Source organism: Strix aluco, chromosome 16 (assembly GCF_031877795.1).
Source record: "Strix aluco isolate bStrAlu1 chromosome 16, bStrAlu1.hap1, whole genome shotgun sequence".
In the NCBI taxonomy this organism is placed as follows: Eukaryota; Metazoa; Chordata; class Aves; order Strigiformes; family Strigidae; genus Strix; species Strix aluco.
This window is the reverse complement of record NC_133946.1, coordinates 18,793,506-18,806,726: the sequence shown is the minus strand read 5'-3', so window position 1 is coordinate 18,806,726 and position 13,221 is coordinate 18,793,506. Positions and strand designations below refer to the sequence as shown.

The 13,221-nt window shown below is 37.3% G+C and overlaps 1 protein-coding gene across 1 annotated transcript in view; it reads left to right on the top strand.

Moving 5' to 3' along the window:
• MUC5AC (mucin 5AC, oligomeric mucus/gel-forming) overlaps positions 1 to 11,543 on the top strand; it is a 52,294-nt gene extending 40,751 nt beyond the window's left edge. The window contains exons 54-70 of the mRNA XM_074841878.1: positions 52 to 226; positions 414 to 664; positions 2,074 to 2,257; positions 2,644 to 2,842; positions 3,561 to 3,739; positions 3,963 to 4,032; positions 4,343 to 4,443; positions 4,798 to 4,829; positions 5,625 to 5,802; positions 6,481 to 6,585; positions 6,776 to 6,810; positions 7,178 to 7,300; positions 7,412 to 7,507; positions 8,226 to 8,354; positions 9,188 to 9,245; positions 9,857 to 9,962; positions 10,500 to 11,543. Of these exons, the coding sequence (XP_074697979.1) occupies positions 52 to 226; positions 414 to 664; positions 2,074 to 2,257; positions 2,644 to 2,842; positions 3,561 to 3,739; positions 3,963 to 4,032; positions 4,343 to 4,443; positions 4,798 to 4,829; positions 5,625 to 5,802; positions 6,481 to 6,585; positions 6,776 to 6,810; positions 7,178 to 7,300; positions 7,412 to 7,507; positions 8,226 to 8,354; positions 9,188 to 9,245; positions 9,857 to 9,962; positions 10,500 to 10,731 (2,253 nt within the window). The 3' untranslated portion in view covers positions 10,732 to 11,543. The remainder of the gene's footprint in view (positions 1 to 51; positions 227 to 413; positions 665 to 2,073; positions 2,258 to 2,643; positions 2,843 to 3,560; positions 3,740 to 3,962; positions 4,033 to 4,342; positions 4,444 to 4,797; positions 4,830 to 5,624; positions 5,803 to 6,480; positions 6,586 to 6,775; positions 6,811 to 7,177; positions 7,301 to 7,411; positions 7,508 to 8,225; positions 8,355 to 9,187; positions 9,246 to 9,856; positions 9,963 to 10,499) is intronic.
• Positions 11,544 to 13,221: the final 1,678 nt, after the last annotated feature.

The following is a 13,221-nucleotide window of genomic DNA, read 5'->3' as shown; positions in this document are numbered from 1 at the left end:
TTCATATCTGTTTGCAAATTCCTGTGACAGCAATTTTTTTTCATTTTACAGCCTGGACAAAGTCACAGATTATCCAACTGTACAGAAGTCATCTGTAAGGGAGACAACAAGGTAGATGTAGTTCCAGTGCGCTGTCCACCTGTAAAGGAAATAACCTGTGCAAACAAATATCCAGCAATACTGGTACCTGATGAAGATGGCTGCTGTTATCACTATGAGTGTCAATGTAAGCACCTGTAGTTTAAGGAATAACCTTTTTTGATAAAAACAATACTTTGCACAGATTATATGAGCATTTTCTTTTCTTAGGGCTGCTCTATAAATTGTAGTATACTCGTTTCAGTTTCTAAATTCTTTCTTCTACATTAATTTTCATGTTGTTATTCTAAATGTTTTCTCTAAATATTTACCAGGTGTTTGCAGTGGATGGGGTGATCCTCACTATATTACTTTTGATGGAACCTACTACACTTTCCTTGAAAACTGCACTTACGTCCTGGTGAAACAGATTACACCTAAATATGACAACTTCCGTGTTTACATTGACAATTATTACTGCGATTCAAGAGATGGACTTTCCTGCCCTAAATCCATTATTATTTTCTACAAATCTGCAAAAGTGGTGCTGACCCGTGAACTCATGAACGGTGTGATGACCAACGTGGTAAAATACACATTTTTTATTTCTCTATTTTTGCAGAAAAGAAATAAGGTCCATAGGACTTCCTGATTCTCATTTGAAATACAGTCTGTTAGAATATCTTATCACGGCAGTGTGAGGGCAGTAGGTATCATTAGGTAAAAATAATTACACCAGTTTCTAAGAACAAAATGTCAGAAACAGCTTAGCACTATGCAGATATGAATATATTATGTGCATGTATATGTGTATATAAAAAACACTAGGAAACAGACTAATACAGCTGATGAAGAGGGAAGTCAGAAAGAATGTTTACACTGGTGCTTGATTCATGTTTCATGAAAACTAGTACATCGTGCTATTCACTTATGTAAACACATTATGCAGAAACACAAATGCAAATCACAAGCGTGATTCTCATGGTGAAGATGGGGATGTATCCCTTATCATCCCTATGCAGAGGACTGCTTCCTCTGCACAGGGAACTTCAGGCACCAAACTGAGCCATGACACGATTCCCCCTCCAATTCCCTGCTGGAAAGAGAGGTATAGCTGAAGAAAGAGGTGACTGGGAGTGTCACTTAACTTTCATGATCCTAAACACTGGCAACAGTGAAAACAAGTCAGTCCCACTGTGACGCTCAAGAATCTATTAGATTAGAGAACACAAAGAGGTGGGATGAAAAGTTTGTCTCAATATGCACTTTCACCCTACAGAGCCATGTAAAGCATGCTGAAACAATTAGTCCAGTGATTCCCTGTGAAAGAAAACAGTAACTGACAGTTTTAACTCTTACTCCATCCCAATTCAATGAGAAGAAAGTTGCAGAATCGTTCCTGACAAAAAGTTATTGAGCAAATATATCCACTTTCATTAGCTTATATAAGATACAGGATGCAAATGGAACAGCTTAGATTAATGAATAAATATCACCGCTACATAAAACTGGCACCAGAGACATTCGACTTCATTTTGAATTCAGACAACTCTTTCAGTGCCAAGCAACATGTAGTATAGGCACGGTGTGATTTTGCAGCAAAGTTATTACATAATAACAGCAGGAATATTTCTGTAGTTAAACAAAGCTACCACTCATTTTCATATGAAAAATGTTTACAGTAAACAAAATGATGAGGGATACAAAGAAAATACTTGAACTTGGAATGCTGTGCATTAGCACACACTGCACAAACACGGTACATAGAGGCCACTTAGATTATTATCACACTATAGCAATATAGTAATACAAGCTGAGATATTAATGCATATATATGCTGTTATTGAGATACCAGTGGGAATTGGACGTGATGCACAACAATGTGGAGAGATGCATGATCATGAAGATTAGAAAATACATTATTTAAAACGATCAGGCAGAAGCAGTGCTTATTCTGAAGTTGTTTGGTTTTTTTTTTTTTAACCCTGCATTCAGATGTACTTCAATCAAAAGATTGTCAAACCAGGCTTCAAAAAAGATGGCATTTATTTCTCCAGACTTGGCATCAACATGATTGTTGAAATACCAGAGATTGGTGCAACCATCACCTTTAGCGGGCTGATTTTCTCTGTGAAACTCCCATTCAGCAAATTTGGCAACAACACTGAAGGACAGTGTGGTAAGACAGATGATGCACTAATTGGAGGTGGGACTTTCTCCACCCTACTGTGGTTATTCTCACCCACTCTGACTATTCATGATTAACAGAAATTTTTAAACAGCAGTAAAATGGAAATGAAAAACAGTTCTGCTCTTCAACTTCTGTAGGATCAAAGGATCAATATTTCATCAACTTGTTTTTTTCTTTGGGGCTGGGGTTTTAGGTTTGTTTCTTTTTCCCTAACCAAAATTAAAGTTCATATAACTGTAAAGAAAGCACGCTTTATGAAGCAACACACCTTATACATTTCATGAGTACATCACATCTAAACGTGATACCAGCACAACAATGTATTGAGCATCTCTGATGTGGTTTATGAGACTTACATAGCTTGTCTTTTCCAGGAACATGTACAAATAATCAATTAGATGAATGCCGCTTACCAAGTGGTAAGATCATTTCTTCCTGTCCCCAAATGGCTCATCACTGGATCGTTGGTAATGACACGTCATGCCATGGAGTACCAGTACGACCAAGTGTTACCACACCTCCACCAAGGCCTCAATGTGAAACACCTCCACTCTGCAAGCTTATCTGGAGCAAGTAAGAAAAAAAACTGAATTAATTCACTCTTTCTAGTCAAAACTATCTCAGTATCTTACAAGAAGAGTAAGAACCATAGCCTTAGCATGTGATAATAGCTGAAAATGTCAGCTTAATGACAGGATATATATATAGTAAAAGGCCTTTGTAAAAGAAACTGCTCTTCTTTAATAACTTACATCCCAAAGATAGCTGAGCAAGGAGAGGTGAAGTCAGAAAATAGGGGATGCAGCAAGCACTAAAATCCATACTCCCTGGGTTGCAACCACACAGATTTACGTTATCTTTCTCCCTACCAGGGTACACTTACTTGCTCGTAGTTACTTTAGCTCGTAGCTACTTTAGCTCGCAGCTATTGTATGTGCATTTTTTCTCCTTTTTTTCCCTTTTTCCCCTTTTTTCTCAATCTGATGCAGATGTCTTTTTCATGAAATTGCTGGTGTCAGACTGATGAAAAGTTGTGTACACATACAGAAAAACTATGACTGTTAGCCTCTCTGGAGAAATAATGGAGCTTCAGATTTCCTAATCTTTCCTTTACTGAATCTATCTCCCAGGTTATTGGCCATTCTTAGGGTTTTATTTCTTGTAATACATTCCTTCCTGAAGTAGAGAGTCACATGCCATGCCATTAGTTGGGAAGTGCTGTCTGACAGGAACAAATTTTATATAATGACTGGTTAACATAAAAGGGGTTTGATTTCTTTTCTGTCTGCAGGATTTTTGCAGAATGCCATGCTGTGATACCACCAGAACCATTTTTCAAAGGCTGTGTTTTTGATGGATGTCGCATAGCCGATGAATCCATGCAGTGCTCCAGTTTGGAGATATATGCTACAGAGTGTGCTGCTAGAGGTGTTTGCATTGACTGGAGAGGAAAGACCAACAATATATGCCGTAAGTACTGCAGAACTCAAAAATGTGTGTAAGAAATGGTAGTAATTAGTGTTTTATTCTGTAAACACATCTTATATATAACATTTGACTACTGTCTACAAAAATACAGTGACATCCTTACTCACAGAAGCTGCAGATGAAGAAGGCAAAGCTGTAGTCACTTCTGCTGCAAAAATGCATCTACTGTCAATTTTTGATCTTTTTTTCTTCTTTTTCCATACAGCATACAACTGTCCAGCAAACACGATATATAAGCCATGTGGGCCCATTAATCCTGCTGTCTGTGACCCAAGGTATGGAAAGACAAAAAAAACCACCTCAAAATACCTGCTTACGCTTTAATTTTTTTCTATTTTTACCTATCTACTTTCCTTAGAAAATGGAGTTACTTCATAATGAAATGTCTTGTGAATTTTGATAATTTATTCAAGATTTATAAGTATCAATCAGCTCTATGAATATGTCCTTCCTGTTGCACTTCAGAAAATGTAAATTATTTTGTTTACCTTGTATCTGACATGGCAACCTTCTGCATATGCTGCTCTTTCTCCTGCTTCACTGCAAAACCATTATACTCACATACACACATTCCTCCCACTCTAGCGCTGTCGAGCTTCCTGGCTATGGAGTAACTGAAGGATGTTTCTGTCGTGAAGGAGAGACACTCCTGAGTATAGACAGCAACATCTGTGTCCCCGAATGCGGTAAGCCATCTGTAGCTATCTTGGGGATTAAATAGAGATCAGGATTGATAGGAGGCCTGTGTTCTACAGCCATCTTCTACATGGTCAGATCATGGCCAAATTAGCCTCTTCGAGCTCCTTTAGTCTCCCCATTTGAAAATCGAGTAATAATCAATATTACCTTTTTTCCATCTTCCTTCCTTACATGAGACCTACCAAGATGGTAGAACTCTGCATTGTAGAAGTACTAGTCTGAATATTAATTTTCTTGTTAGTTTTATCTTCGTGTTATTTGTATTTGAAACTGCACAAATTTACTTCTTTATGTCAGTTCTCCGTAGCGTTAATCTCCATTTTTTTTTTTTTTCTTTCCAGTTTGTAGGGAACCAAATGGAGTATCCAGATCGGTGAGTATAACAGTCAATGTGGTTTATCAAGTACAGACAAGTGAAGCACAAAAAACAACGCTTTGCTTAGGTTGGGGGAGATTTTAGGTTTTTTTCAAATATTCATTCCCTTTTAGTCTTAAAAATAATTATGAGTGTTGGAGCAGAAACCACATTACTCCCTAAGAAATTTAACAGTAAATGATGGGATGCTCTTTCAATAACCATCACCTCACATACTGAAAAAAGGAAAAAAAGAAAAGAAAAAGAAAGAAAAAAAGAGATAGATGGTAGTAGTGGAACTTTGGCATATGTGCTTCTTTTATTTCCACAAATTTGGCTTGTTAAAGCTACTAGAGATGAAGGGACAGACAAATAGCAAAGTTTGCCTGTTGCTGATAGTGTTCGTTGTCTGCATTCTTAGTTCCTCAGCTGCATACAAATTATAGAAATTTCTCTCTGTAACCTAATGTGCAAATGAGTATGTTGTATGATAATTTCTTATTCAAAAATATATGCAAAACTCCATCACTTCTCCTTTAGACCTCTCTTACCCCTCATACTAACACTACTAATAAATAGAAAGTGATAGCTGTGTGACCATGCTCAGAATCTTCAGTGGTCTCCAGTATCTTCCCCTAATTAGCTTCAGTTTGAGGATTTCTTATAAAAACTAAAAATACTAGAAATATGAAAGGCTGATGTAAGCAGGTATCACTGTATCCATGAATAAGTCAACTAGAAACAAATAGAATTATTTTGGTTTGAATTTATAATTTTTTTCTTCCTTCTGTTTTCTTTTTCTTTTTTATATAGCCAGGAGAAAAATGGACAAAAGATTGCCAGGAATGCGAATGTGACAAAAATACTCTTAAAGTGCACTGTATAAAACACAAATGTCCTGTGACACAGCAAGTATTTTGTGATGAACCAGGTTATATACCTGTTCAGGTACAGATACCAGAAGATCTGTGCTGTAGCAGGACTGAGTGCTGTAAGTATTGTTTTAGTTCTTTATTGTGGGGGAACATACTATATTCCTTTTGGGGAATTCCAGCAATAATTTCTCATTCTTTTTAATACTTTGCATTGATTTCATAATGCTTTTCTCCCTCATCCCACTTCTTGGGACCCTCTTGCAGAGCATTTACTAGATGTCTGAAGAGACTAAATTTAAAGATGAAAAGATTTTACATAGACACAGAAAAGTAACTGGAAATCTCCTATAATTTAGCACTGAAAGCTTTTAATGCTACCATCACCCTGAACCAATATTCAAAACTATTTAAAGTGTTTTCAGTTTCAAAGACCAGTATATAAAAAAATTAACTTAAAAAAAAAATCTCTTGAACTTTAAAAAATTGCTCAAGAAAGTTCCCAAACCTCTGAGAGTCATCAGATTTCCCAGCTGGTACAAATTTCTCTTTGGAAGTATCTCTTTGCAGTAATCACTGCTCTATTCTTCTCAGACAATGCTTTGTTTTACAAAGGTTATGGAAAAGCTCATTCACTTTAAAAATAGCTGGGCAAATACACTGAATTAGTCATTATACTAGCTTGTGTAAACACCACCATATTTGCCGCATGGAAAAACTTCTGAAGTTCATGCAAAACAAAATTACTTTCATTTAAAAATCCTGAGTTTATTATTTTCTATATTCTCTTACATTAGGCTGCAACACTAGCCTCTGCCCTGATGTCAAGCCCCAGTGCTTAAAGGGACAGGATGTTGTCACAATACTGCATCCTGGAAAATGCTGTCCTACCTTTGAATGCAGTAAGTACTATGCACCTTCTTCATGTGTTATTCAAAGCTATATTTTTCTAAGTTTATGAATACAAAGACCTTAAAAGAGAAAGATGCAGATTAACTGTGTTATCATATTAGGCCAACAAAACATCAGTTTTTTCACATACTTCTGCTTCTTAAAACCTTTATGACACCATCTTTTTCTCCTTCTTTACAGGACATGGCTGTGTAGTCAATGAAACCTACTATGTTGTAAGTACACAGAGTAACTCACTATAAAAATGTGCCTTCACATAGGCTCGATGCAATGCTTTTGAGACTCCTGTCATGGCCCGTATTTTGCAGAAAGGCCCAAGATTATTAATTTTTTAATTGATGTCAGCATATCATCATCCTCCCTACAAACAAAAGCATTCTCTGCTCTCCTTTCTCCATGAGCAGAATTTAATTCCAAAATTGATATTAACAACAGAAACTTTGCTTAAATAAAACAACCAAAATTGTATCTAAGGATAGTTTAGCCCATACATAGTTCAGCTTTGTATTGTCTGTGATGTACATACACAAAGTAACTTGCTTTTACTGACTAATAATGGATTTTTTTTCTGACTTCCCCTAGCCTGGAGCTGTCGTTCCATCAGGCCCCTGTGAAGAATGCACCTGCTTTGAATCCTCTTACTCAAGCCCTCACCATGCTACTGTCAAGTGCAAGCCTGTTATCTGTGACACATACTGCCCGGCGGTGAGTGCTGTTTTGCTGTCAGTAATTCCTACCCCACTCAGCTCAAATATCCACCAGTTAAGGTCAGTGTCCTGACTCAATGTTATTTCCTCTCTATTTCCTTCAAAACAGGGTTATAAATACACAAAGAAACCTGGACAATGCTGTGGCACGTGCAAGGCAGCGGCTTGTGTAGTGACTGTGGGAGACATTACACGCGTGCTCCAAGTAACTATCCCTGTTTTAGTTCACTTTTGGTGGACTCTGCCGGTCTTTTCACTCTTTCCTCTTCCTTGTCTTTGTCGCGTTTATTTGTTTCATCTTTTCTCATGTTAGACAAATGCTTATTCAGGCAGGGAATGAACTGTCTCACACAGCTTGAAGAGCATCCTGAGCCATGAAACTCCAGTTCTAACTAAGACTTCTGGAAGTAACTGTGATACTGAACAATAGCTTTCAGAAATCAACACAGAAAAACACATAGGTGAAAACAATGGGCCCTTATTTGCCTTCAGCTCTGAAAACATAGCACCCATTTTGCTTAAAGGGTAATTTTATCTGTGGAGGCAGTCTTCTGCTCCAAACAGCTCCAAAGTTAGCTGAGGGCTTTAGGACAGGATGAGTCAGTGAAGCCAGCAGAAATTCTGCCATATATCTGAATGGACCTACTCATAAATTGTGATGACAAAACAATTGAAACACAAATTAATCTTTCCAAATGAGTCCACATACTTATCCTATTCACACAAAAAGCATTTCCACATCCAGATAAAAATACAGCCTCTTCACTTGGTTAGTGAATATGACAAGTAACTATCAGCCGAAACTCAAGGAAATTGGAATAATCAAACAGCAGTAGGCAGCAATGATAAGACACTGGGGGGGTGTCTGTGTTTCATTTTTATGTAAGAAGATTTTTATTCACCTTAATTTTAACTACTTTCAGGTTGGAGAATTATGGAACGCACCTGGTGATAAGTGTACAACTTACACATGTGAAAAATATGATGACCAGTTCATTCAAGTCATCTTACAGAAAAGCTGTCCTGCCTTTAACCCTGATGACTGTGATCCAGTAAGTACTATTCCACCAGTTCTCATGTTTGAAAAGCTTGCCATGGCTAGGCTAACACCAATGATAGAAGGATCATGGTGTGTCCAAAGAAAATACCTAGCAGAAGCATCACACCAGATGTATCTCTCATTTTATCCTCTCTGAATCTGGTCACTATCAAATTTAATTTCAGAAAAACAAATCAAAATTAAAATGGGTGATATATCAATCCTTATTTAGAATAGTGCACTAGAAAAAAGAGTTCAGCATAATGTTTTGGATTCCTAAAAGTGTCAGGTGTCCTAAAAACAAGAATCTCATTGAAAAATAATGGGATTTTTATTCCTAAATTATTTAAGACTATAGATCATTTTTTAGAATTCATTTATTGAGAGAAAAGGTGAAAGAAAATAAGCTACTTCAGTTCACAACATCATTCAACTTAATACAGCCCAGGGTAGATTAGAACCAGCCCCACACACCTGGGGAGTCAATTATTTCATTAATTGTGTTACCCTGTCTGACATAATCCTTCACTGTACTGACCTTGGCCACTCAAAATATCCCACATGTGCTACAAGCTTTATTTCTGAAATTTTGCTACTGAACTCTGATGGCAGCAAAGCAGTCCCAGACCCTCTCAATGTCAGCTTTCAAAGAACTCTTATTAATATTGAAGTAGTTATGTGTCCTTAATATTTAGCCTTGCTTGAAATTAGATTTCATGTCAATACAAAAAACTTCCTGGTGCCAGAGAAATTTAGGAGGCAGGGGTACGCTTCCTAAGGGATACGCTGATTTTCAGCTTTGCAGATACAAAACCTGAGTTATCTTTTTCTGTTTTCCCACTCAAGGATGACATCAAGCTATCTGACGATGGCTGCTGTAAAGAGTGCCAAAAACTTCCGAAGAGTAAGTAATGATAATATAATAATTAAGTAATAATAATGATAATAAAGTAATGATAATGATACCTTTTAGGTATATTAGTCTACCTTGTATGGTGGATACATAGACAGAAGAGGTGAACGGGCCAAGTTTGGGACCACTGCCTCACACTGGGGTGAGAAAGGAACAAGTGGAAAAAGAAAGGAGCAGAACATTTCCAGCACTCCCTTTAGGGCCTTAAAAAACATGGATATGGTGATCTTTCTTATCAGTTACTGTTAAATGTTGGCCTTTTGTGGGAGAGAGAGGACTATGACTATTCTCCATAGATATATTCTCCTTAAGGAGGAAAGAGAAGCCAGTCCTGGGATGTGGGTGTGCATTGAGCAGTTGCCACAGTACTGCTCTTTATTTCTGCATCCTGCACCAAACTTGCATAAGCAGAAGGGCATTTTTCATTCATTGATAACACAAGAAGCAAGAGTCATCATTTGGCCCTTAGCAATTAAAAGTGAAATGCCCTGTGACCTAATTTCCTATTTCAGCTCCATCTATCTCAATATTCTACTACAAACTATCATATTTATATGGATATATATTTTAACCTGTTTTCCCTTGGTTTGTGACAACGTCAGGTTGTATGAAGCACAATACTACTACTGTCATCGAGTATAATGGATGTGTATCTCCTGCACCTGTTGAGATGACATACTGCGAAGGCAGCTGTGACGCTTACGCACGGTAAGTGGTATAAACAACAATTGTGGTCTTTTGTCTTCTACTGCTTACACCAGTTACATAAAGCAAATCACAAGTGATTTTCTAGCATGTCCAACATCCACTCAGTCATCAGCTGTTTCCATTGTGCTAACTAGAGTTTTTAACAGAGATGATGCTGTACTAGCTTAATTACCTCAAGACTCACAATGTTTTAACAGCCTGTTCAGTGTCATAGTGAATAGACCTGAGTCTTGATTTTGACCATGTAAAAGTGAGGTTATTCATTTCTCACTATTCTCTCATTTTTGACTGGTTTAATATGTGATCTGGATTAATTAATTTACTTTTTCTATGCCTTAACAAAGAGCAAGGTCTATCCATTTTTACAGTGAGGAGCAGCTTACTTATATTTCACCACAATAATCTAAGAATAGTATTATCGAGCAATAGTCCCACATGCAAACACAACTTCTGGTTATATTTAGTAACGGGTGGGAGAGGCAGTGGTATTTCTCACGTAATTTCTGAATATTTCTCTTTTGTTGGTTTTGCAATCAGATATTCTCCAGAGGCAAACACAATGGAACATAAATGCTCGTGTTGTCAGGAAATGAAGACCAGCCAAAGAAAGGTGACTCTGACATGCAGTGATGGAACCTACCTTGATCACTCATACACCTATGTGGAGAAATGCAACTGTGTGAGTGCTGACTGCATTCCCCAAGATAGTGTCCAACAGACAATCAAAGGGATAAAGACCTCTCAGGAACAAGTGAATGTCAAAAATTAGAACTAGAGAGAAGTTGTCAAACAAGGGTTGAACATAAGTCTAAAAAAAAAACTTTGAAAAAATACAAAAATGACAAAAGCAGCTAAGATTTTGGATAAACAGGTGATATTTTCTGCATATAAACTCAATATGTCTGTCTATATTATTTCTGTTTTCATTACCAATATATCTCCCATTGTTTTTCATATCTTTTCTTTTACACCTTGAGAAGCACAGCATAAAGTCGTTTTGACTCTCTGTTCCTTTATTTTTCTTTTTGCATTAAGGGAAACTTAGACTGCAGAAAGCCATACCTTCTCAAAACTATAAACTTCAATGTTTTGAATAATTTATGATGGGTGTATTTCCTTATATATTCTTGTGAGAAAAAGAAAGAAAACTCATCATGAGAAGCTGCTGCACACTATTCTTTGTTTACACAACACCATCAGCATAGTAACTGTATGAAAATATGGAAATATTTTTTGTTTGTGGTTAACTGTTTACAGAAGAAGTATATATATATTTTTGCCAACAGGGGCATATGAAGGTTTTTTGTAAACAAAAGTTAATAATAATAATAGTAATAATAATAATATATGTAAATTCTTTCCTAGGAAGGTTTAAAAAGTCAAACCATTGCTATTTATTTTGTTTTTGGAAAACTGATTTATTGGGTCATTTCTTTCAGAATTAATGTTATCCCATTTCTTAGTCTTAGTCATGTTAACTGGGTGTGGTATATTTTCTTCTTCTATTTTGTTTTGGAATATTGTTTTATTTTTGTTCCTTATTAAAAAAGTAATGATTATTAATAAATTTTAAGCATTTTACAGCATGTCTCCTTTGACTTTTTACCAAATCCCTCACATGAGAGTTGCTGGCCCTGTAAATACTTGCTTCCCATCCTACTACAGCCATTTCTCAATAGCTCCAGGTCAAAAGTCAATCTAGACTGTGGTACCTAACCCCCTACAGAGATTTGATACTGCTTTGAATGAAAGGCACTCAAAAGCAAATATTGGAAGTGTTCCAAGTACATCACTTCAGATGCTATCAGTTAGTGAGCTTCCAGTAAGCAAGCACATCTTTGAGTCTGTACATATTTTGTAGTTCTGAAAGTTCTTTAACTGACAGACAGAAACTATCCAAAGTATTCCAAACCAGTTAGTCTCATATTTTAGAGCCCACTGCAATATACATAAATCTCAAACCTGAAATTGCACTGTTGTAAATCTGCAAGTTTTGACAGGTTACTATGCAGGTTTAGTTATGTTATACTTGAACAAGTCACCACAGATCTGACTGTAGATTGTATAAATTGCCAAGCAACATGTTTTACACAATTTACAAATAGCTGCTTTACGATCAGAAGGGGAAAGAGTGAAAAATTAAAGGTGATGACCTTTCTCCTAGCCTACAGTTTGGACAGCTCAGTAGAGGGAGTAACAACATAACAACATCATCTTTGTGTGGGTGTCTTGCAGCAGCTTAGGCTGCTTTTTCACCTGTTTTTCTTTCATAGAACGGTAACAAGCAATATACTTCCCCACTCAGAGTTGAGCACTGAGTTCAACTGAGGATCACTAGTAAAGTCGTACTTCTCATTGGCAAAAATCCCTACCTCCTCCCAGCTTCCTGTTGACAAATTGGTATTTCACCCTCTAGTTTTTCCAGTCCTTAAGCTCTTCTGCTTCCCAGTGAGGCCCCAGGTGACATACTGTTCCCTCCTTTCTACTGAATTCATGACTGGTCCAGCAAGTGACAGATTGTCCGGCCTTCCCAGACAAGCTAGGAAATTATTCTTCTCCCGCTCATTCTGCAGAAGGGAAAATAGATTGTCTATAATACAAAAATCAGTTATTACACATTTCTTAGGTCCAGAACAGCTCCTTGTCCACAGTTAGCCCAGTGAAATACCAGATTCCCTGCGTGTTGCTTCAATCATTGTTATTTTTCCATGCAAGCCCTGTATCTCAGCACTCCAGCAGCCACCCTCTTTCCTGGAAAACTCTGTGTTTATTAAGTCTGTACCACTAGCCATTTCATACAACTCACTGAAAGAGGAAAAATTAATACGATGAGGAAGAAGGGAATGAGAGACACATAATATATGGCATGTGGGAAGACTGAGAGATCAGAACGACAGGGTCAGCAGAGGCCAAAACCAACCTAGAGTTTGATGGCATAAGAACTAAAAAACGAACACAAAGAAACGGACAGACTTTGGTCCTGGCAAGGGGAGACAAGGAGAAAAGGAAACAAGGAAGGGAAACACAACCCAAGGCAAGCCACAGATGCATGCAGAACCTGTGGCTGACCATGTGTGGCAACTGAGGCACGGACTCTCCATTGAGTTGCAGAAGGAAAATCCTTTATTATTACAATGGCACATACTTATGCTCTCGCTACCTTAGCTCTTACTTCATGATAAGCAAATCAACAGCTAGACAGTCATCAACACTCTTATCCCACAAGCAGTTCCATACCACACAGGCAGTCTTGGTGCTG